General features: G+C 41.4%; 1 protein-coding gene across 1 annotated transcript in view; it reads left to right on the top strand.

Annotated features, from left to right (window-relative positions):
• Window positions 1-26435, top strand: part of PLXDC2 (plexin domain containing 2) — a 440899-nt gene that overhangs the window by 320251 nt on the left and 94213 nt on the right. The window contains exons 5-7 of the mRNA XM_084618781.1: window positions 8025-8147; window positions 11516-11634; window positions 24110-24209. Of these exons, the coding sequence (XP_084474907.1) occupies window positions 8025-8147; window positions 11516-11634; window positions 24110-24209 (342 nt within the window). The remainder of the gene's footprint in view (window positions 1-8024; window positions 8148-11515; window positions 11635-24109; window positions 24210-26435) is intronic.

A 26435-nucleotide genomic window follows, 5' to 3' on the forward strand; every position in this document is an offset into this window, starting at 1 on the left:
TGAAGCTCCTAGGTGCATGGGTGGCCAGGGAGGCTTTGCGCACTGCCCTCATGCCCACAGGCTCTGCCCCCGCAGTTCCCATTGGATGGGGTTCCGCACACTGCCCTCGTGCCCACAGGCGCCACCCCCGCAGCTCCGATTGGTTGCAGTTCCCAGTCAATGGGAGCTGCAGAGCTGGCACTGGAGGCAGGGTGCAGAGCCTCCCTGGCTGCCCGTGTGCCTAGAGTCTGCAGGGAGCTGGTGGCTGTTTCCGGGAGCCACGCAGACCTAGGGCAGGTCCACGCGGACCTCCTGTGCCACCAACTGGACTTTTAACAGCCTGGTGGGCGGTTCCGACCGGAGCTGCCAGGGTCCCTTTTTGATTGGCCATTCCAGTCAAAAACTGGATGCCTGGCAACCCTAGCTGGGGATGAAGGGTTTGGGGTGCAGAAGACAGCTCAAGGCTGGGCCAGGGGATTGGGCTGTGGTCGGGGTGAGGGCTCTGGCTGGGGGTGGAGCTGGGAATAAGGAGTTTGGAGTCCAGTAGTGAGCTCTGGGCTGGGCCAGGGGGTTGGAGTGTGTTGGGGGGTGAGGGCCAGAGCCCCCTCCCTGCACCCCAACTACCTGCCCTAGCCTGGAGTCCCCTCTCACACCCCAAACCCCACATCCCCGGCCCTACCCCCAGCTAGAGCCCTGACCCTCCCCACACACATCAACCCCTCAGCCCCAGCCGAGAGCCCCCTCCTTCAGCCCAAACCCCTCATCCCCACCCCAGAGCCTGCACCCCCTCCTAGAGCCCTCACCCCCTCCTGCATCCCAACCCCCTGCCCAGCCCGGTGAAAGTGAGTAAGGGTGGAGAAGAGTGAGTGATGGAGGAAGGGGGGATGGAACGAGCGTTGAGCAGGGCCTCAGAGAAGGGGCAGGACTGGGGGTTCGGTTTTGTATTATTAGAAAGCTGGCAACCCTACTCTGTGTGCAAAGGGACCTGATCCGAAGCCCATGGAAGTAAGGGTGAGTCTTTCAGTTGATTTCAGTGGATTTTTGATCAGGCCCCAACTGGGCATGTTGTGGTTTCTCCACCATGGGGGAATCCCTAGAACAGGTACAGTCAGCGTTGCCAGTTCTATGCCAGCCCTCCAACAGCACCTAGAGTACAATTAGACTAAGGGTGGGTGATGGCCAGAATGCTCCTGCCCTTATGGGCTGTTATCAGCCAGCCCAAGTTAGTGCAATCTGATGCTGGCTCTGATTCGTGCCAGGGACAAACTGGTGGCCCCAGAATCTGGGATATTAAAGAGGGAATAAAACCATGCCCCCTCAGAGACCCAGAGACAGGGATCATGTTGGAGCCATGCAGACTGCTACCAGCTGGCATAGTTTATAGCAGCCCAAGATAGCTCTATAAACTATGCCGGGACCAGGGCAGAAATAGTCTGAGAATTCGGGAGCTTCAGCTATCTCCTTTACAGCTTCCCCTCTCTGCCCCGTGCAGCGGTTTTAGCATGGATTTGGATGAAAATGATCAGTAGAGGCTGTGTACTCTCCCACTGATTAAATAAGGAAAATAAAAGGGAGAAATGAAAACGATCATTTCAACAGCACACAGCAAGATGGTACAGTGGGAATGAATATCTGCTATTACATCTCTGCTACCATGGCTGCTAATTTTTTAATATAAAATCTCACAGATGACATCAGGGCTTCATAGCTAGTGTATCTCAGGCCATTGGGGTACAGGGGCAGATTTTCTCCATTTCCAATTTTTTTGGAAATTCTTACACCATTTTCCTTCTAATTTGTGTGCTGCTAGAACATAACTAATAAACCTGCAGTGAACTGACTAGCAACTCAGCCTCTGCCCAGTGGAAGTCTCTTTCATGCCAGACCTTTCACTCTATTGTCACTGCTGGCAGATGATTACTTTTCCAGCTTGCTAACCAGAGCTCTTTGTCTTAGCAGGGCTTTGAACATATGGGGTCTGCCCCCGCAGTTCCCATTGGATGGGGTTCCACGCACTGCCCTTTTTTTTTTGCTCAACACTGATGATAACAAATGGGCATTTTCTTTACAAGGCAATCTGATTTTTGCATGTGTAAAGTGATGCTGTTTATTTAGATTTTCTTTTAAAATGTGCTTCGAGCTCAAGGTGCATGTACCAATATATTTTTAAAATAAATACATTTCCAATTGGCCCAATAGTCATATTAACTATCCTTCCCAAGCCTAATACCTCCTCTTTAATCCACTGGCCATTAACCTGTCCTCTTGGGAAAGAGATGAACCTTGGTATGTGCATTGGAAGACAATGATTTCAGGCACACTCAGGCTAGCAGCCAGAGTGAATTCTAGAGCTCAAGTCTCTTCAGTGACAACTTCCTTTTTACAGCCCCATCATTCATCATCTGATTTCAGGTGCTGCAGTATTGCACAAGGGGAGAATGGTCTCTAATGTAACCAGACCCAATCCAGTTAGGGCTTTGTAGGTCATAAAACCAAGTCTTGTATAGCACTGAAACATGAATACACATGTGCAGTAGGTGCAGAGCCAAGTATCACCATGTGGAGGCACCTGACATGCTGTATATTTTATTCTGGGGTATGCTATATGCATTTCATCTAATGCTCCAATTCAGCTCTTGTCATTTTCAGAGCTACAAGATCAAGAGAAAGACAATTACACTTTGTTATAGAGTCCTTCAGACAAATGTCAGAAAAATGCTTCTCTGCCTATATTTGTGAATAGATTATTACATTCCCAGTCCTGTCAAATGAACTGCTTGGTAATTGGAATAGAAGAGGACACTGTTTTATATATTTATTTTTAATAAGGGATGGTTTTGGTGAACTCACAAAGTTAAAGCCCTTCTATAAAAGCAATGACAGGAGTATTTCAAAATGATATGCCGCATTCATTATCTATGTTCCTGTCACCTGGAGCAATGAAAACTTTTATTGTTGAAAGTGCAAGTGTCATGAAGTAGAAAGAATTTTTCATACCATGTTCTTGTTGATAGCTTTGTACAGCCAAGCAAATTTTTCCATTTAAGGGGTTTGTGTTTTCACTCAAGGATAACTAAACTAAACAGTGAACGCAATGGGAGTGACTTAAGAAAGGTAGATGGCGAGAATTGCCAAGTACATTATTGTCGTGTATTAAATATGCCATTTCAGTTGTCAGATTACACCTTTTCCCGCTGGCATTCTAAATATCTTCAAATAAAATATCTTTGTTGAGCATCTACCATAAGCTTGCAAACAAACAAGTTCCTGTAAATGCCAGTCATTCAAATAAATGCCATAAAACATTACAAACTACATGTACACAGACAAAACCCTTGTAAATCCACATCTTGCATTAGCTTCAAAGAAAACCTGGACCATAATATTTGAGCGTCTGAAGTATGTGCACTCTGAATGGACTCCTTCAGACTCTTTTTTGCAATAATACTTCAGCTGAACTCTTTACTCAGTCGGATTTGTAACTGCTTTTTAGATACCACCAATTGTTCAAGCCAACCCCCTACAGTATCCTGGAAATCACAGTCTCAGCTTTTTATTTTGTTTCTAATTCTGCAATGTACTTAAGCATGTGCCAAATGTAACCCTGAACATGTGAGTAGTCCCACTGAAGTCCATGCATGAACTCACATGCATAAAACTAGGTACATGTTTAAGTACTTTACTGAATCGGCCTTAGAAAGGAGATTTCCAAGACAGAGTGTTTCATTCCTTTTACTTACCTGTGTAGCTCATGTTTTGGCATATCTTCAATGAAACAAAGGGTGCAGAAAAGTGGGAAATCTGTGTAGCCTAGTGACTAGAGCACTGAGCTGGGACTCAGGAAATGTGGGTTTTTTTCCGGCTCAGCTACTGGCCTACTGGTTGACCTGGGGCAAGTGCGTTCACCTCCCCACCCCCATCTGTAAAATGGGGACAGTGATCCTGACCTCCTTTATAATGACCTTCGGAATCTACTGATGAAAAGTGCTGTAAAAGAGCTAGGTATTGTTATTTAATTATTTATTATATGGCTTAGTTATTCACACTACCTAAAGCCGATATCCTACAATTTCCTTGAATTTGGTGAATAATGCAGGAAGCTTATGTTGGGTGACTGGTGTCTAGGCATGCCTATAGAAAGTGAATAAAAGAGGAAAAAGCCAAATTCTGCAATCCTTATGAAGGCAAACTGCCACTGATGTTTGAGAACCAATAGTGGGCCTAATTCTGCCCTTGAATCAACTGATGAAAATCCCGAGTAACTCCACTGAAACCGTTCAAGCGTGAATCTAGAGCAACCAGTGGAACAGAGAAATGACAAGAATGGCCCTCCTTTGTGTGACCAAAACAGTTTGGTTTTGTCTTCTGTAAATGGAATTGAAATTTTGGAAATTGGCCCAAGTCAACTCTAAAAAGCTGGCCCACAACGTGTACTTCTCCATCAGTTTGTATACGTATGTTTGTATGTACATGTATACCCACACTCCACATGAGATTTATCCTTTTTATTTCTATACTATTCACCTGTACTTACTTTAGGTTTTGTTTATACTTGTTCTTGTTTTACATGGAGCTGTTTGTTATAACTTATAAAATCCTGAACAACAGAGTTTGATAAATTTCATCCGAACGTTTTAGAGGCAGCTAGAATCTTGTTTCTAGCTTTAGTCCTTTTGGATAGGTTTGCAAAAGAGCCCTCCAAACTCTTCCCACAAAAGGAGGATTAAGTGGTTCAGGAAATTGTAGGTCTGGAAAATTCTTCCTTGACTATCAGAAAACTGGCTTACAGACAGTATAAGCCACTGCTTGCCAACTTTCTGTGAAAGCCCCTTCAGGGATAAGTTAAATTTATATGTGCTACATACTTGAAGTATTAATGGCAATGATAAAATATCAACAGTGGTTGCCTTTGAATCTCTGGGATGCTTTGAACTGACTTTGTGTTTCTTTCCAAATTGTTCTGAAGCATGACAGGAGTTCTCATTAGAATGACCTTTGTTCGGAACCTTCCTGGTTTCCAGCTATCATCACCCTTCCCTCCCCCTTTCCACTGTTATCTATAGGAAAAATGTATCACTGGCAAACAAGTAGAAATATACATTATGGCTACTAACTACCTGGATTAATTTATTTATTTACTTAAATATTCCAACAATTAAATTTTTGCCTTGTATTTTGTACCTGGCCTGAGTATTAGTTGTGATGGTAATGTTTACAAATGTAAATTGGGATGAGAGGGTGTGCAAGCATATGAGGACACTGGAGTTACACCAGAAATGAATTTGAGGTGCAGGGTGTTAAAAGGTAATCCTGATACATGAATGTGACTTTCAAGATTGTATATATCATCTTCAGAATATTAGGGGTGTGGTTGTAGGTATATAGATCCAGACAAGAATATGACAAAAGGCATGTACGTGTTACCTCAGGGACCATCAGCACTCAAGTGCTGAATGAAACCAGAGATATTTAAAAGGTCTGAATAAGCCAAAGGGAGAATGCTTCTTAAATGTAACTCTCTTGAGAAACAAACAGCAAGACCTGTGAACTAATAAAAATGCATTTTAGTGACTGTTGTCTGGTAGGATTTCTGCTTAACCTAAGAAGACATATGGTAGAATACAAGTCTTATTGAAAATCCATTTGCAATAGAACATCTGAAAAGTTTAGATTTTAAGTGACCAAAAAATCACATGAAGAAAAGGTGAGGAAAGAAGAGATTACAGTTTTTTATAAGCAGAGAGAATTAATTGTTTTCTACCAGTTTACAAAAGCGAACATTGTAAAAGATGTTTGGGTTTGTTTTGTCTGTCTCTGTGAACCTCTGAAAACCAGGTCACCTGCACTTAGGGACCTAAATATAGATTTAGGAGCTGAATAGTAGACATCCAGGTTTTAGAATATTACCATCATTTGAAACTATGAAACTGCAAACCGTGTTTTAAAAGAAAAGAAAGGCAAATGAATCCTCTAATCCAGCCCATGGGAATGTAGGATGTTTCCTAGAGTATATTTTCTGATGTTTTGTCCAGCATAGTTTTTGAATTAATGCATTTTCTAACATTTCAGCAAAGGATTGCCTCATGATATTTGGTGATAACTGCTACTAGCCAGGCAGGTTGTTTTTTTTAATTACCCTCTCTAGTCACTGCACAGTGCAACATGTAAAACTGTATATCTGACAAACTCAGTTATACTGTGCAAGCATTTGGTTAAAAGGGGTCAGGAAAAAATTGTTAATGAAGATAGCCTGTTTAACAACATGAGATGGGAGAGGTGGCTATGGTATGGACTGGGACTCAGGAGATATGAGTTAAATTCCTTGCTCTGCCACAGAATTACTCTGTGACCTTGGATAACTCATCTAATCTCTCTGTGTCTTACTTTCCTGTGACAGAAGTGGAGTTGTGCTATAATAATTTATGAATACTTCATGTTGACTAGAGTTGACTGGAAAACAGATTTTCTGTCCCGAAGGAAAATGAGAGGGTTCCAGATTTTTTGTTGTTGTTCTGAAATGTCAAACCTTGGATTTCCTGTGAAGGGAAATAGCCTGATTTGGGAACATACAGGTGCCATGACCTATCTCAGGTATCTCTGCCCCTCTATGCTGTTCCTTCTTCCTGTGTTGCATCCAGATAACACAGAGGGGAAAGAAAGCCCCACCCCATCCCCCAGACTGGAGATGGGAGGGTGAGGAGGGGGAAGGGAAATCCATGTGCCTGAGACAGGAAGGAACACATTCACTGTCACCATTGCTGCTACACCACTCTTCCCATCAAAACTTTCATCAAAGATGACATGTTCCTGCAAAACAGCATTTTCTGATGGAAAACGATCTTGTTAGAAATTTTTTCAACCGTTCTAATGTTGGCCTGGTTATTGGGATGTTTACTGTTTGGATATATTGGTTTAGCATCATAGGAGGCAGAAAGGAAAAGCAAGCAGGAAGGAAACAATGGCTCAAGATAAACCGCCCCTCAGTAAATTCTAAGGGTCCTTAAGAGACAATGTCCAAACTATTAGCTGTGAAGTATCTACTCCTGACTCCAGCCAGCTTACAGAACCAATTTTGACAAGCAGGGCCAAAGCCTGGGAATTGTCAAGCAAAAGATAACAGTTTAGAAAGATTTCAGAGTGGTAGCCGTGTTAGTCTGTATCAGCAAAAACAACGAGGAGTCCTTGTGGCACCTTCGAGACTAACAAAGGTATTTGGGCATAAGCTTTTGTGGGCTAAAACCCACTTCATCAGATGCATGGAATGAAAAAAACAGAAAGCAGAATATATATTATAGTACATGAAAAGATGGGCATTGTCTTACCAAGTGCGGGGCCAGTGCTAATGAGCCAGTTCAGTTAAGGTGGAAGTGGCCTATTCTCAACAGTTGACTGTTGTAAGGTGCGCAGTGTAGCCGCTCTTTATCACTAGGAGAGAGCTCTCCCGGCGACAAAATAAAACCACCCCCAACAAGGGGCAGTAGTTTTGTTGACGGGAGAATGTCTCCTGATGACGAAGCACTGTGCACACCGGTGCTTTTCATCACCCCCGAGCAACAAAAGTTTTTAATGACAAAAGTGCAGTGTAGACAAAGCCTTTCTGTGTGTCTTACAAAAAGAAGGTGTGGTCTCATCCCTGAAGAGCTGACAGCTGAAAAGACAAAACAGGCAGACTAATGAAGGGGGGAGGGGATCAACACATGAGGAAAGTAGCAAAGATGGTAATTGGCTGCATTTTGATAATGCTTGCTTTACACAGCCCTTCTGAGTTTCGCCCCAGAACAGAAAATATCCTTCAGTGTACAATGAGTTTCGATCTGTTTTTCTGCCACTATGAAAATCTACTCCTTGAAATGATTCCTCCTTTGTTCAGAGCTCCTTCTGTTTGCTGTCATGAAACTTTTTGTGCCTTTTATTCTGTTATTTAATTTACTGTTAGAAGTTGGCGATGGGATTAATTTATCTTTAAAACTCTGGCAATATCTAGTTAAATCGGACATTTATTAAATCTTTTAGAAATTACTGATTTTGTTTCTTCTTTATTGTAGGTTTCATATATACTGGAGAAGTTGTGCATCGAATGCTAACAGCTACGCAATACATTGCACCCTTGATGGCAAATTTTGACCCCAGTGTGTCAAGAAATTCAACAGTGAGATACTTTGATAATGGTATGTGATAGTCCTACAAAAATGAATTTGTCTATCCCTTGGCTATTTATATTTTCCTAAATAGCTTAAAAAAAAAAAAGATGAAGACTACTCAAAATATTGTATGTGGCTGATAGGTCATCTAAAGAACGTGGTTAAATAGTCGTAAAATGGATTCTAAAACATGGTTAGACATTCATGAATGGATTGTATTAAATGGTTTTAAAAAATCCCACAAATGCTAGAACATGTAACACCACTTCTAGACTTGAAATATACTTTATCATTTTAAAGAGAAAAATCTATCTCCTGCCAAGGTACATAGACATAGCCCTCTTGATTCATTTGTGTAGTAAGTCCTGTCCACCCAGTAGCTATAAAGAAAATAGCCTTATGAGATGTAATATTAAGCATACACAGAGGCAGGGCATGTATGAGGTTAATAAACCCATCACTGATTAAATGTGCAGTGTGCCCCAGTATAGGAGTATAGCAGTATAGCAGTCCTTCACAGGAAAATCTGAAAAGCTAAAAAGCAAAGTGAAATGTTATACTGAGGGCTACTCTTTGGGATACATTTCTAAAGCATTAACTATGAGGACTGTAGTCATGTTGTCTGTTAAAAATCAGCATTTTGAAAGCTTGATCCTCTGCGATGAAATGACATCTAGTGCCTTAACTCTGATCTCTAGTGGTAAATCTAGTGATGCCACACAAGACACTGATTCTATATTTCATATTTAAAATGTTAGGGTACAATTTTAAAACATGTATGCTTAAAATTAGGCATTTACAGCCAATATTTTCAACAGCAGGAGCCTAAAATTAGAAAGACTGCTTTATATTTATATTTATGTTTACATTAATAGGGACTATCCCTATTCCTGAGATGGGAGACTGGCTGGTCCTGGAAGTGCCCACTCTACAAAACATTCCTTTTGTATTTGCTTTCCATGAATATTCTAACAAATGAATTTATGGGGAGGAGAGTGAATTCTAAGCACGTTTTATGGAATGTTTATGACAACATTTCATGTTTGTAATCATGAGAACTTATCACCAAAAAACTTATCTTGAAAGTTATGCTCATCCAATCAGAAATCAGCCATGTCATATGTCAATCACAGTCCAGTAATTTTTTGAAGAATTTATTTGCCAAAAACATTCAAATAAATACATTTGACAAAACCATACTCCCTTTGGAGACGATTTACAAAGTGAAAAGTGGTGGCATTCATGCAATAAATTATTTGACATGAATTGTTCTGCCAGCTGTGGTCCTAACATAGCAGTGTGTTTGGTCAGCTATTTTATTTCTTCTTAATTCAACTGATGGACAGTGGAGTCATCTTTTTAGTGATGTTTGCTGAGAAAGAAAAAGGCTATGTGGAGAATTTCCATTATCATGAATTGTTAATCCAGGTATACAACCAGTTAGGTGCTATTGTTGAACCTGGACTGTTGATGTAGCACTACGTATTTGTATCTATATATGTGTGTGTGTATGTTATATGTCATATACATGAATGACAAATGCAAATTCCTGCAGATATAATGGAGCTGTCGAGTACAGGTGTGCCATAAACACTGAGGGAACCTGGCTAACTGAAAGGGATCTGAATGTCCTTGAGGAGGAACTTCTTATGATCCATACTAACATAATTCTTTGGTGCCTGGGTGGGGCAGATGCCCTTACATTGCCCTTTAAGTGAAGAGGTTGGGCAATTGCCTCAGAGTATGTGTCCACCCTTGGAAGTACCTAATATTTCCATAGTCATGAACTTCTTCTGTGCTGTATGTGCTTTAGGACCAAGGATTTGGCTGGTTACAGTAGATGAAAAGAAATAGAACAAGTTACATCATCAGCTACTTAATTCTGGTTTTGCCTTTGTCATTCTCCCTCTGCTGTTTCTCCTTGAAGTACATTAGTTACTTTGGAAATAATTCTGTATCAATATGGGTCGAGCTTAGTGACCTACCCATGTTGTTACCTCTCATGGAACCCAGCCCAGCAGACAGCTCCCCGGGGAAGAAAGAGCCAGTGCCACAGAGGCTGCTGACTCCCACTTTTGCACAGGAGGGCTGAGATCCACATGGATATGGGGAGCAGAGTCCGGCCCATTGATGGATTTTTGTTTGTAACATTATGCAGGTGAAAATGAATCCTGAAATGGGAAATGTCCTTTTAAAATTGAAATTTAAAATAATCTACTTATCATTTAAAAATGAGCTTGCACGCTTATTGCTGTCTATGAAGAATACACTGCATACAGCATTGATTTATGCAGTAAGACCATGAAATATACACTTGCAAATGATGTGATAGATTTGCATGTTCATAGTTTCCTAAAACATATTGGCAAAAAACAGGCATATAAACTATTGTGCGGAAGATCTGTAGCTGAGGAGTTTGCAGGATTCATCAAAGATGTGTTGAGCTCGAGGCACGTTGACCCACCTTGAAGCATCCTTGTGACACTACAGCAAGAAATGAAATAGAGGTTTTCTGAACCAAAGCACATAACTCCCATTAGTGTTAAAAGGAGATGTGCACTGGGGGAAGGATATAGTCCTAAATATGAAAAAGACATTTTCAGTTAACACTGTTTTGGTGATAAATTCCTTTCAGCCTAGCTGCCTGAACCTCTCACCATCTGTAAAACATGTTTGCAGAGCATGTGAGTCACTTGAGGGTACATTTTTAGTGTGGTGCATGGGGGTCCAGCCAGACAGCTCCCATGGATATTAATAGGCCTTTTGCAACTAAATCTCTGCACACCTAACTCAACATTTACCCCCATCTATGGCTTTTTAGTGGCTTTAATTTAGACTGCATAGTTAATATTTATTGCCAACCCCTAGTATTTTTCAGCTTTCAGAAACACAGTGAAACCTTACATTGTAGAGAAAATATAATGTTGTTTATATTGCTGCATTGTAATGGAGGAAACTGAATACCTTAAATAATCACTTTTACAATACCAGCAATTCCATTAACTTTTCAGCCTTGATAGCCATTGAGTGATAGGATAAATGAAGGACACTGGTCTTGTGGTTAAAGCAGCAAACTTGGAGTAGGAATACTGGGTTCTGTTCTTGATTATTGACACTGACTCACTCTATGACTTTAGGCAAGTTCCTCAATCTGTCTTGACTCAAATGTATCTATATAATGATATAATTAATTATAACACTGTAATAAACATGTTACAAGAGAGTTTGGTGCTCAAGTAATGTTTATGAGATCTTTGGTGATTTGAGGTCTTTGGCTGAAATATGATATATAGGGACAAAGTATTTTTTTTATTTAATATAACTTCGGTAAATGCTTACGCTAATGTTAATGAATATTTTTCTCATGTTTTTCTTCCCCTCTCTGGGGCTCACAGGCACAGCACTTGTTGTCCAATGGGATCATGTACATCTGCAGGATAATTACAACCTAGGCAGTTTCACTTTTCAGGCTACCTTACTCAATGATGGGCGTATCATTTTTGGATATAAAGAAGTAAGTTGAGTCTGAAAACTATCATTTGAATAATTGTATCACTTTACAATCCCACAATTTCTGTCTGTCAGGACCTACTCTGTATAATTTTTATTTTGGTTACCTGAAAGTTCAAATGTGTCAAAATCACTTTTATATTTTGTTACACATAAGATACCTGTTCTGCTGAAACTTGAATTCCTTTGTAAAGCTGAAGGTCATATGATTACCTTGAATATCATAGTTGGTGAATTTCATTTGACTCTAAGATGATCCTTCTCTGGATGTTTTCAGTGCTGATTGTTTAGTAAAGTCCTAGTAGGGGTTGGGAGGTGAAATCTAATTTGATTCCCGGATCCAACTTGTAATTTCTTAGATAAATATTTTTTAAAAAGTGGCTTGCAAATGCACTTTGAATTTGAGAGAGGCACATTTTGTAAATTAAACTAGTGACCATATTAATGGTAACTATTGTAGTCATTACTCCCCATTCTCCTGTGTCCTGAATGTTGTGTCACCATTTACACCTGTGCAGAGTGGGTGTCAGAGACTGTCATTTTGATTTGGTAACATTTTACAGTAATTTCACACTCATTTTGTATAGATGTAAATAATAATGAAAGGAGGCAGGCACTCCGATACCACCACATTTGCTCCAAAGATAAAATTCAGAATCAGAACACACATCTAAACACACTTAAAAGCTTCCTTCTCTAAAGAAGGAAACTCCACCAGAGAAGTAGATCGCATCATGGAAAAGGCTACCAAATACTCCAGGAGAACCTGCTTCAATAGAGAAGAAAAACTCAGACCCTTACCTGCCACCTTCCACACCACACTGCAACCCATATAGAATCATAGAATATTAGGGTTGGAAGAGACCTCAGGAGATCATCTAGTCCAATCCCCTGCTCAAAGCAGGACCAACACCAACTAAATCATCCCAGGCAGGGCTTTGTCAAGCTGGACTTTAAAAACCTCTAAGGATGGAGATTCTACCACCTCCCTAGGTAATCCATTTCAGTGCTTCACCACCCTCCTAGTGAAATAGTGTTTCCTAATATCGAACCTAGACCTTCTCCACTGCAACTTGAGACCATTGCTTCTTGTTCTGTCATCTGCCACCACTGAGAACAGCCTAGCTCCATCCTCTTTTGAACCCCCCCTTCAGGTAGTTGAAGGCTGCCATCAAATCCCCCCTCACTCTTCTCTTCTGCAGACTAAATAACCCCAGTTCCCTCAGACCTCTCCTTGTAAGTCATGTGGGGATCCTCAAACAGTTACAATCCATATTTGATGGGCACCACATCCTGAAAAAAATAATTGTTGAACTTCGTCTTCTGGCCATCAGACAACCCCCCCCCCCAATCTTTCCCAGCTCATCATCAGAAGCAAGCTCCACACAGACTAGGACCCATGAACTCAAAGCAGCACTAGACCCTGCCAGTACCCACTGCTATGATGATCAATCCCCCCTTCTCTCTCCCCATCTTTCAAGATTCATGGGTCCTACATGAATACAACGTGTGGTATACTCATCCAGTGCACTAAATCCTCCAACAGCAACTATGTGGGTGAAACCAGACAATTACTGTGTTTTGAATGAACTCACACAGAAAAAATGATAAAAGAGAAAAACACCATATCACCTGTGGGCAGACACTGCATAAGTGATCTTTCAATACTTGTCCTCAAAGGAAATCCGCTTAACATCTTCTAAAGGTGAGCGTGGGAGCTTAAATGTATAACTCCACTAGACACCACGGACTGAACAGGGACACTGGTTTTATGTCTCATTACAGCAATTTGTCACACACCACACTGTCTGCTACTCTTAATTGCCTACTTCAAAACACTTTGTACATAACAATCTAACTCCCAGTTGCCCACTTCATTTCACGTGACTACTTCCAACATGCATTACCTCTACTGCTGTACAATCTGTCCCATCTTGTATTTAGCTCAGACACTCTGCTTCCTTTCCCAGACCTGAGGAAGAGCTCTGTGTATCTTGAAAGCTTATACCTTCCACCAGCAGAAAGTTGGTCCAATAAAAGATATTACTTCACCTACCTTGTCTCTCTCATAACCTGGAAGCAACATGGCTACAAGAACATTGCAAAGTACAAAAGTTAGACATGTGGCAAAAAAGTTGGCCAATAATACTAGGAGACAGAGTTAACTGTTATCTATAAAGAATCAAGCTTAAAAATAACTGACTACATGCTTCAGGGTATTGGGAGTGGAGTGGAAACTAAGGCACCTTACCTGAAGCTTTCACCTCTTGCTCCTATTTATTCAAACCATCTGATATTTCCTTTTTCATATCCTTCTTTCTGTCATCCTAGCCCACTACAGGCCTTCTGACCCCATAAATACTGTGATGTATTGAAGCAAGATCTCAGGTTCAGCTTAACTGGGTTCTAGAGAGCTATGCTATTAAAATCTTGCATATTCTGTGGACTCCCTGGTCAGATGTACTCCAGAGGTTTTGAGATCCATGCTTACCTTCAAAGCCCAAGGAAACTCTGAAGTCATGTGTTGAAAACAGCAGCTAGCCCAGCAGAGATTGTTAGCACTACTGAGACTCCACAATGTGTTCCAGGAAAATCAGTAGGTAATTTGGATTTGGGAAGAGGGACCTATGTACCTGAAAATTTTCAAAACTAAGTAAGTTCTCTAATTGGGTTTAGTCTAGTTCTTTTTTTCTCTGAACTTATTTATTCATCCCTATAAAAGTATTTTTATCATCATCTTTTCTAGTGTAAGGGTTCCGGTGGCACCTTAAAGACTAACAGATTTATTTGGAAAAAGCTTTCGTGGGTAAAAAACCACTTCTTCAGATGCATGGAGTGAAAATTTCACTCCATTTTCACTCCATCCAGCTGAAGCAGTGGTTTTTTACCCACGAAAGCTTATGCCCAAATAAATCTGTTAGTCTTTAAGGTGCCACCGAACTCCTTGTTGTTTTTGTGCTTACAGACTAACATGGCTACCCCCTGATACTTTTCTAGTGTATCTTTCTGATATTCCTTTCGCATTATAATATCAGAATTGATTTACAAGAATGTAAATATGCTTTGTATAAGCCAAAGACTTCTGTGTATTATAAATTCCTTTGAGGAAATAGACTAGAAAGATTTTCAAGTAAGCTAAATGTTTATTTTTTAACATTTTAGTTTGTTTACTGTGTACACATTTTCTCTTTGAATGCTGCTTTGCTAATACGTAATGTTATTCAGCATGCAGAACCTCATTGAAAGTGTATTATATTGGCTAACTAATGCAGTTTACATTAATGAATATTTTACTGGTAGTCTCTAATGCTTAGGACACACTGAAGTGATAATTCAGTTTTGCCAGTAGAGGATATTAATAAACAATCTGCTGGGGAATGTGCTTATGTATGTTTTAATAGGGACTGCCCTCTCATTCTGTAGTAAATCTCAGAGAAGGTCAGTTTTCAAGAGCTTTACAGTTTATTAAAGAAAACAGCTTTTTAATCCAGTCTTCTGTTGGAAGTACTTAAAGCTAATGTTCCTTAGGCCAGGTCTACACTACAGAGTAGGGTAGACATAAGGCAGCTTACATCGACCTAACTCTGTAAGTGTCTACATTATAGCATTTCTCCCGCCGATTTAAGTCCCCCACTACACTGACCTAATAATTTCACTTCCACAAGAGGTGTAGCGCTTTGGTTGATGTAGTTAGGGCGATGCAGTGTCTGTATACTGCGTTACTTACATTGCCTGTCAGGCTGGATTCTCAGCTCAGCACAGAGCTCCCAGCTGGGAGCCCGGCCACCAGGTGCTGAGAACCTGGGCTCTCGGTTCCCTGCAGATCTCCCAGCTGGAGCCCATGGGTAGCCGGGCTCCCAACTGGAAGTTCTGCGAGTGCTGAGAGCCTGGGCTCTCAGCCCCACCCTCCTACCCCTCTTAAGCCGATGCAAGTGCTTCTGGTGAGGACGTGCACCACCGACAGAAGGAGGGTAGTGTGGACATGAAAAACCACAGTACAGTAGAAACTCAGAGATGAGACTACCAGAGTTATGGACTGATTGGTCAACTGCACACCATGTGAAACTGAAAGTAACCAATAAGGCAGCAGTAGAGACCCCTGCGCCCCTCCAAAAGAGCGAATACTGTTATGTGCCTGTATTGCATCTTAAAGGTAGGCAGATCTGGGCTGCCTGTCCCCTCCGCCACACATGGGGCAGCCACTTACAGCTAGGAGGTAAAGATGCTGGGGCTGCCAGCCCAAGAGAACCAGAGCCAGCAGAGCAGGAGCAGCGCTGGGGTCAGCATCACTTTCACCGCCCCTGGGGGAGGGGGATGCACTCACCCTCCCACCCCTGGCCAAGAGGGGGACATGCTGTTTTCACCCTCCCTCCCGCGGCTGGGAGGGGAACAAGCTTGCAAACTCGGTCCAACACAGGGAAAGAAACAGCCTGCAAGGAAGCTGCTGGTGCTGTGGAGGGAGCTCAGCTGCTGCTGGAACCTGGCCTGAAGTGTCAGCTGCTGGATCTAGAGCCCGAACTGTGCTTTGTTCAGAGTTACGAACCTCCATTCCCGAGGTGTCCATAATTCTGAGGTTCTACTGTAATCAATGTGGTAGCTGTAGGTCAACCTAACATAGGTTGACTTAATTGTGTAGTGCAGACACGGTCTTAGTGTAATATTTACTGTTTCTATCTTTAGATGTAATTAATGCATGGCCAGTGCAAATTAACCAGAGGTGTCAATGGCTCTCTGAATGTCTGAGGACATTTTTCTTCATTTCATTGACATGAAGGCTGTCTCTGTTGGTTTAGATAGTAATGGTCCTTCAGTTATGTAACTATCCAGAAACCATTGTAAAAGTTGAAACACTTGCTGAAATTGCAGAATATCTGAAGCCAGCAAATAGTTCTAAGAGAGACATGCTGTCAAGTTCCTCTCTCTTCTGAGAGGGGACAGCGGTTAATACAGATGTATAATGTCGGCATTTAGATTAAGTGAATGCTCTTGCTGTTTATGCTGGAAAATATTTTGTTTTAGGTAACAAAAGTTTAAAAACTCACTGTTGCTTCATGAAAAATCAGAAAAATATTCACTTCGAAGACAGTTCTGCTTACATAATGGGTGGGGGGGTTGGAGTTTTTTTGCATTTCTCTTCCTCTTCTTATTACTCTGGATATTTACGTGGAAACGAGATTTTAGTTTTTAAGATTTTACCTGTTTCTCTGTCTCACTTCTCATTTAAAAATATCATCCCTTGTTTGTGGTTTGACATCACAGTTGGCTGATGTGAAAATGATTAAGAGATCACATAAAGAGTATTGGGATTTTAGGTGAATACAGATTAGACAAGACCATAAGGAGCTAAGATCTGGTTTTCATGTGAATATTTCTAGTGATATAAAATCAAAGAAGAAATATTTACTGTAAGATAAATACAGTAACTCCTCACTTAAAGTCCTTCCGGTTAATGTTGTTTCGTTCTTACGTTGCTGATCAATTAGGAACATGCTTGTTTAAAGTTGCGCAATGCCCTCTTTTAATCTTGTTTGGCAGCCACCTGCTTTGTCCACTGCTTGCAGAAAGAGCAGCCCGTTGCAGCCAGGTGGGGGGGGCTTGGAACCAGGGTTGACTGGCAGCCCCCCTATCAGCTCCCCGCTCCCCTAAGTTCCCTGTGCGACAGCCACCCAGCAGACTATCAATTTCCGGGCAGTTCAGCTGTTCCTCCGCCTACTGCCATGTGCTGCTCCTGCCCTCTGCCTTAGAGCTGCTCCTCCTGCTTGCTGTGCGGGGGATGGGTGAGGGGGAAATTGGTGCTAATGTCAGGGTATCCCGCTTCCCTCCACCCCTCCTTCACCCCATCCACAGAGTGGGAGAGGGGGAGACAACGAACAGGACAGGGCTCTGGACCGAAGCAGCAGCAGCTGCTGTCTCAACTTGCTTATCTACTTTAAAAGGCAGTGTACTTAGAGTGGGGTCAGCGTACTGAAAGGGGCAATGCACGTCTCTCTCTCACACACAAGGTGTGTGTCTCGGTCTCTCTCTGCCACTCTGTCTCCCCTCCTTCCATTCATGCTGCCTTATAGAGTGTGAGGATACATTAACAACAGTGTTTTAACCCTTGAGGGCTCAGCCAAGTGCGAGTTCATCATTTAGCAGTAAGGCATTCCCTGCTTTTTCCCACTCTCTGACACCACCACCTCAACCAAGCTTCACAATCATCATTGTACAGTATTAAATTGTTTACAACTTATACCGTGTGCGTGTGTGTGTGTGTATATATATAGTCTTTTGTCTGGCGAAAAAAATTTCCTGGAACCTAACCCCCCCATTTACATTAATTCTTATGGGGAAACTGGATTCGCTTAACATCATTTCGATTAAAGTAGCATTTTTCAGGAACATAACTACAACGTTAAGCGATGAGTTACTGTAGATCAGAATGGCTTGAAATAGAATATATTCCAAAGTTTAAAGTGAAAATTCAGCTTCTCTTTAAAACAATATTAGGGGTGGGAGTGATGCATATACGCCTCAAATATAATAAAATACACAATTATTAATAATTCCTTCTTCAGATGTTTTATGCAGTTCAGTGGACAGATTAATGCGCTAATGTCTATACAGAGGTTTGAAGATGAAAAGTACTATATAAAATATTAGGTATTACTAATTATTATTCTAGACCATACTCTAGGTCTTATATTTGACATGGAATTAGACTGGGGGAATATGATAATTATATCCTTCTCAGCGCCTTCTTCAGAATAAGCTCAGAGCATTGTGTAACTTTCTGGGGGGGCAAAGAATCTATTTCACTGGTCTGGCCTCCGAGAAAGATGAACCCAAACAGGGACTTCAGAACTGTCGAATGGAAAATACTGCTCACTTTAATACTGTCAATGGCTTTTTGCAACTAATACAGTGCTCTCTAGAATCTAGATCTCTCCTTTTCCAGTATTGTCTGCATAGGTCATTATGGCATGCAGACATCCTAGGGAGGACATTGGTATTGGAAAGCTTATTCCCAAACTGGTCAGTTGTAGAAGAGAGAGTTTTGTGTTGGCCATGGTGGAAGCTAAAATAGGCTTTTAGGGTTTTGGTTTTTTTTAAATTTGCCCTTCAAGTGCTCCTGCCACCTTTCAGCAACCATTCTCACAGCTCAAAGCCACTAGCTGACACAGTTTTCAGCTAGTATTATATACACAGTACCTTCCCTACCCTCCCAAGGGGGGAAGCAGGGAAATTGAAGGTGTTTATACCATCTGTATATGACTACAGTTCTCAATGTTCTGAGAACATTGGAAATCTAATGGGTTTGTCTGCTAGATTTTACTAACAAGGCATAATAGTGAGAGAGCCTATTATTAGCTGGTATTTTGCTCAGAAGATGTTTAATCTATATAAGACGTTATTGATATAAATAAATTACAAAAAGACTGAAATAGCCTGCTCTGTAAGATAGGTCTGACTCTCCCTCACAGAAAAAATATATTGTGTGCATATGTATATTTAATGAAGAGGATGTTTTTCTTTGGCTAATTATATGATATGAATTACCAGTCTACTTCAACTGGACCATTGTTTTGTAACATTAATCATTTGACATAAGCTATATTCCACTTTGAAGAGTTGGCCTAACTGACTTACTGTATTTAACTTGTTTCAGAGTAACAGCCGTGTTAGTCTGTATTCGCAAAAAGAAAAGGAGTACTTGTGGCACCTTAGAGACTAACCAATTTATTTGAGCATTTCCTTGGAGAATGCTCTTCCTAATCCTAAAACCTCATTCAAAGCCTTCCGTTTAAAAGCAATCAGTCACAGGACAGGGTTTCTCCTCAGCTTCAAAACATACACTGCCTTGCCCAGCCTCCTTCAAACCTGGTTATTTTTCAAACATAAGCAAACCAAACATAGGCAGTTCCTCAGTTCACACTTCTCAGCCAGCTCCCTGCTCCTTCTGGAACACCTGCCCCAGAGCTGGTGCTAGGCATAATCAAACTAAGCAATTGCTTAGGACACCAATCAGCTCAAGGGGGCCTCCTATTCACTTTTTATTGTAAAAACTTGCCTGTTTTAGTCTTGGGGGTAGGATATTCCTGATTAGGGACCCCAATGGGCTAGTACTAGCTCTGACCACCCCCTTACTCCAGGACCCCACTACTTGAGCTAGCTCCATTCCTCTGTGGCTGCTCTCCAGTCAGAGCTTGTCCCAATCACTCCTTCCCCATTCCTGGCCTCACAAAACATTCCTTATAATACTCTGGGGCTCCAACTCCTGAAACTGGACCCCAGATTTTCCCTCTCCAACTCAAACATTCATTTCACGTAGCCCAAGCATTCCAGAAACCATTTCCCAGGACAGATACATTCATTGACAGCACAGAGGGTTCCCTACGTCCCACAGGAACAAACCCTTAATCCCAGTCCTTCTCAGTCCTGTGCAGTGGGGCCAAGGACACATACTCTGTCTCACCAGGCACAATCAATATAAATCGCATCTTCTTCTCTGACCCTTATTAGTGTTTTTTCCTGTAGCTGCTCCAGCTCTCCTTTCAGCTGGCTCATCTCATAGGCCATGTCTATACTACAAAGTTAAGTCGACTTTATGTAAGTCGACATTGAGCCTCTGATTTAAGCAAGTCAGTCTTGCATGTCCACACTATGCTCGTTGTGTCAACAGAGTGCATCCTCACTAGCAGGGCTTGCATCGACACACGGAACACTGAACTGTGGGTAGCTATCCCACAGTGGTGCCTTCCCCAGCATCATGCTCCTCTGCCAACTGGTCCTGTGAAGGGATGGGCTCCAGGCTTAAAAATATATCTTGGCTGTCGGGGAGAATGGATCCTCTGCTTGCCTGCCCCACATTCTCCTCTTCCTCCTCCTCGTTGTTGCTCAAGTTCTCCCAGGGCTCCTGGGAGGTATCCAAGGAGTGTTTTGGGGTAGTGGTGGGGTCTCTGCTGAAAATCGCATGCAGCTCCTCATAAAAGCAGCATGTCTGCGGGGCAGAACCAGAGCAACTTTGTCTTCTTTTGCCTTGTCTTCTGGTACACTTGCCAAAGCTCCTTTATTTTCACGCAGCACTGCTGCAGGTCCCTGGTGTAGTCCTTTTTCCCCATCCCCTGCAGGATCTGGGCATAGATGTCAGCGTTTCTTCTGCTGGATCGGAGCTCTGCCTGCACAGACTCTTCTCCCCACACAGCAATAAGATCCAGCACCTCCTGTGTACTCCATGCTGGAGTGTGTTTTCGGCCTTGAGTCTCCATGATCAACTGTGCTGGCAAGTTCTTCGCGAGCTCTTCTGATTTACGGGAGATAATGCTGCCCGCTTCTTATTTACAATGTCAACTGAAAGTGAGAACAAGTGTTCACATGCCACTGTTATAGCTAGCTCTGCAAGGTATTTATGTGCCAGATATTCTAAACATTTGCATGCCCCTTCATGCTTCGGCCACCATTCCAGAGGACATGCTTTCATGCTTATGACAGGTTCTGCTCAATAACAATGCAAAGCAGTGAGGAGTGACACATGTTCATTTTCATCAACTGAGTCAGATGCCGAAGCAGAAGGCTGATTTTCTTTTTTTCATGGTTCAGGTTCTGTAGTTTCTGCATCAGAGTGTTGCTCTTTTAAGACTTCTGAAAGCATTCTCCACACCTCATCCCTCTCAGATTTTGGAAGGCACTTCAGATTCTTAAACCTTGGGGCGAGTGCTGTAGCTATCTTTAGAAATCTCACGTTGGCACCTTTCTTTGTGTTTTGTCAAATCTGCAGTGAAATTGTTCTTAAATCAAACATGTACTGGGTCAGCATATGAGACTGCCATAACATGAAATATATGGCAGAATGTGAGAAAAACCACAGAGCAGGAAACATACAATTCTCCCCCAAGGAGTTCAGTCACAAATTTAATTAATGCATTATTTTTGTAACAAGCGTTACATTTGTAACTTGCACTTGCACAATAAAGAAATTGCACTCCTGTACTTAAGTGAGTATTGTACACTTTGTATTCTATATTATAATTGAAATCAATATTTTTAAAAATGTTGAAAAACATCCAACAATATTTATAATTAATATCAATTGGTATTCTGTTATTGTTTAGGAGTGTGATCAAAACTGCGATTAATTGTGATTAATTTTTAAAAGCGAGTTCATTTGTTTTGAGTTAATTGCTTCAGTTAACAGCCATTAATTGACAGCCCTAATTCCTATGATAGCCCTAAACAATACTGCCATAACTGCAGCCTCCATTGTACCCTTCTCATAGGCACTGTTCCTTTGAAGCCCTGCCTGGGTCCCTGTTGCACACTGATCGGACCAAGGCCCTAAACAGTGTTTTATCTCTGCCACCAGCTTCCGTTCCCCTACTACCCTCCTCTGCGTCAGTGCCCCACCTGGGAAATTATTTCCCTCACTCTTAAGGCTCTCCACCTCCACAGACACCATCTTTCCCAAGTTTCCTCTTCAAAGGGCAGAACCACCTGATGATGTGTCCCATTTTCGCACACCTGAAATACTCAGGCCCCCTCCTACCCCTCCTGGTCCAAACCTCCCAGTAGTCTCACCACTACCTAGGGCAGGGGCGTGTGCAGAAATTTAAATCTGACCCCTTTTGGAGTTCGCTCTTCCCTGCCCCAACCCCCTCCCACTCCAGCCCCAACCCCGGTCCTGACCCTGATAGGAACTAGCTCTCCCCCCACCCTGGCCCCCAGAGCAGCTCGCTCTTCGCTGCCCCTTGGCCCTGGGGCCGGAGAAGTTCTGTGACCCTGACAATTATTGGGGAGGCCGTGCCATTGCTTTCCTTCCCTCCCCCTTTGCGCACCTCTGACTGGGGCTCCCAAATCTTCAGTGTCAGTCTACATTCTTACAGTTTACATTCTTAGTGGGGCTGTACCTTCTAATGTCCTTACCCCTGCCCCCCCACAACAAAAGCATACACCTCCTGAAACCCTATCGTCCTTGCTCCTTCTTGAACTGCAGTAACTTGCGAGGTTCTATGGTGGGTCTCCCCGATTTCTACGGTGCTACCCTGTGACAGACTCGATATGAAAGCATTATTGGAAAACATTAAATTAGATTTCTGATCCAGTTTATTGGTTCTGAACTTTAGGATCTTGGGTTGTTGGCCCTTGCTATGTATTAGAGATTGATTCCATGCTTAACATCTCATTAGAATAAGCACATGAAAGCTGAAATCTGCAGGGAATTTGCCAAATCTGTGAAGATATTTCTGCTCCAAATCTTTATGCAGACGGCTCTATTTGTGTTTTCCATATTACAGGGCTCCAGTCTCCTATTTTAATACCCAATATCACCATTAGACACAAAATGAGACATTCACAATTTTTATTTTATGGGCACACTTGATATCATTTACATCTCAGACTACCAGTTTTGTGGGCACAGTTAGATAGTTACACGCATGCATACACACACAAACACACACACACACAAACACACACGCACACAGAGCTTGAACTGAACCTGTAGTTTTTGTGACCATGAAACTCTGGTTACTTAGCTCATCTAGTGTGACCCCTCTGTATCTTACAGAACTTATTCAATACATCATCCCCCACCAATGTCTTATTTATCCTGGTCTTGAATAGCTAAATTGATGGTGCCTTTTATGGTCTCTTTTCCTCCAGTTTAAGAATATTTCTTTCATATGCAGCCAAAGCTTTTCCTCCTTTGTCCTACAGTCTTCTGAGGCTGTGATTAATTCCCTTCTTTCATTTATACTCTCACTTTGAAGGAGTTTTCTAGACTGTTATTGTATCCCCTTTGAGTGTTATATTTTGGAGACTATGAAAATATGGTTCCTTCAGACTCTTTTCATATATCTTGTCCTCCAATGCTTGTACTAACCTGAATATAGTCTTATGTTTTTCTGTATTTTTCCCAAACTATGGAAAAAGAACTATATAAAATATTCCAGGAAGAGTTGCACCAAAAAGTAAATCAAATGCCAGGATATAAAGGTTCCTAAGGAGGATACATATGTCAGCTGGATGACTTTGCTATGCTGATCAATATTTAATAGTAGATATTAAGTTCAGATAATTAAGCCATCAAGTTAACCGTCCCATTAAAATGAACATGGAAGCTAATACTTTTCCAGGGCAGTATCGTTCCCGTCTATTTGGCTGCAGACTCAAACAGTATTGTAACAATTGTCATTGTCCAGTCTAGCTGAACACAAAAGGAAGGAAAGAAGTGTTTTGTTTTGCTTTAAAAAAGAGGTGATTATGTGAATATTGTTAAATAGGCGGTAAATCAAAGTAGGATAAAATTAAAATCTACAGTTTCAGTCAGTATTAAAACTTATTTTAAGCATGCTGCATCCTTCTTATAATATGTTTAAACTTCTATTTTATAACTGTTAAACACACACTATATGCTCATTCTGGCAGTATTGTTATTTTTAGACTTGAATTTCTTGATGTAAAAAATTAATATTTAATGCACATCAATCTATTTTCTCTTCCAGATTCCTGTCGCAGTGACACAGATAAGTTCAGCCAATCACCCAGTGAAAGTGGGACTGTCAGATGCATTTGTGGTGGTGCATAGGATCCAGCAAATTCCCAGTATGTAATAAAAATTCTGTATGATGTGAACTAGTGTGGAAGTGGGGAAGCAAATTTTGCATGGAAGCGGATTTAACTGAACAACAAATCACTTAGCTAATTTCAGTTTGTTAATTCAAATGCAATTTTATATGATTTACAGATCCCACTGTGGCTTTCTGTTTTTTCTCTTGAACTGATGACTTAAGTAAAATAAAATAATTAAAGAGTCAGACAAAGTAAAATAAATCAACCACACAATTCTGTATTCCATATAGGATACTCCACCTTAGTTGCTGCAATATGTTTCTTTATTAATAAATGGGAACAAATAAATTGTGCATAGAATGCCCTTGTGCCCAGGTGAAAGATAAAATCATGCTTTCAAAGTTGGATTTTTTTTTCTCAAAACACATTCCACACTGTAAATGTCAGACCACATACCTTCCTTTCAGTGAGAGGAAGGGAGAGAAGACACAGAAATTAACTAGTATTTTGTGTTTGCATAAATCTTTTCAGTTACACTGCAATTTGCATTTTTATTTTCTCTGAGGTTAAAGGTGTTATCAAAGCTTTAAAATACTCACCTTACTTAAAATTAAGACTAGTCATCACTCCTTATTTTGTTATCACTTGGTGTTCGTATACCTTGATCATAGCTCGACTTCAGTTGCACCATTAAGGATTCCAATGCACACTTCATTTTCTAGGTGTGCGTCTTTACATACATACTTTGGGCCAGATTTACCCATTACACCTTAGGGAAGGCCCCTGGCAGCAGGATATGCTTGGAAAAAAGCTGCAGTGAAACAAGCTGCCCAAGACTGTTCCTAGTGCTTTGGGACTGTATAAGCAGTCTCCAAAGTGGATAATGCTGGCAGGGGTGTGGCATAGCCAAACTTGATGTGAGCTGACCTGATTCAGCCCATCCCCAAAGCAGCCTACAGGCTGAGCTACCATGGAAATTAAAGCTGCATTCAACACTTACAAATGCCTTTTCTATCCCTGCACCAGCAGGAGTAAGTCTGACCTGACACTTTTCAGCTATATGAGTGGTTTAGGGGGGGAGGGGTTGTTTGTTGTTTTTTTCCCTTGATTTTATGAAGTGACACTAATTTACCAGCTCACATATTATAGAGTGTAATTTTAAGTTTATTCTGTTCATTTTGTCATCTCTGGTAAATGGCAGATGAGCAATCTGGAAATTGGTGAGAGGCTCTAAGCAGTGGAATTGTATCAGCTATTTTGGTAGTTTCCTTTCTACACTACCTACTGTACTCTTTAGGTTGTGCTACTTTGACTTCTTCACTTATAGGAGAGTACTATTTTGTGAAGGATGGAAATAGAAAATTCTTGGTAACTCTGTTGCTTACTAGCTTGAAGTTCTTGAGGGAGGTAGTAGTATTCAAGGGAATGGGCAATTTGCAGTTGGCTTTCCTGGAGTCAAATAGTGCTGTCAACAGAACAACCTTATATTCGTATGTGCCAGCAATATAATTGTATCCTGACAAAACTGTTAAATAGTGTTGGCCTGTAAAGAGCCAATGTCAGCTGCTCTTTAAGTATGCATGTTCTTGCATTCTTGTCTTTCAGAGGTGTTAAATCAACCAGGGTTCCAGTCAATTACTGCAAAAGTGAAATAAAATAATAGTAGTTTTAGTTTATTTATTGGTTCTTTAGGACACAGAAAGAATATAAATTGCTGCTTACTTTGTCCCTGTAGAAGGCACAGAGCTCCTATAGCTGTTTTATGGGTTCTTGTCTAATATTTTAGCTAGGACTTCGCATCAACTGGCTAGACAGGATGGAAAACTGTAAAATGGAATATGAATTTCACATAGGGACTCCTTTATAACCCTATTAGAAAAGAGCTTACAGTTCATTTGTGTTGATTTATATGTTAAATGTTCAGCACCCTCCAAGTCGTACTCAATAACTGGTTGACTTCATCCTGCAAAGTTGGGGAAATGCCCTCAGTCTTCTTCTACTGTTGCTTTTTCTCTTGATGCTTGAAAAGCTGTTTTTTCAACCTGCTCACTTGGTGCCACTTCCATTTATGGCAATGGGACAAGGGCATATTTCCTGTAGAATGATAATGAAAATTAAGTTCAATGCTACTTTAAGTGAACTCCCAGCATAGATAGCTAGTATACACTCATGGCAGATCAGTCCCATTAGTGACTTGGAAACAGAACATCATCCAGAGATAGGTTTGGAATCTATTTCAACACTTCAAACCTGCTTTGG

Source organism: Lepidochelys olivacea (assembly GCF_965140295.1).
Source record: "Lepidochelys olivacea isolate rLepOli2 genome assembly, chromosome: 2".
Taxonomy (NCBI): domain Eukaryota; kingdom Metazoa; phylum Chordata; order Testudines; family Cheloniidae; genus Lepidochelys; species Lepidochelys olivacea.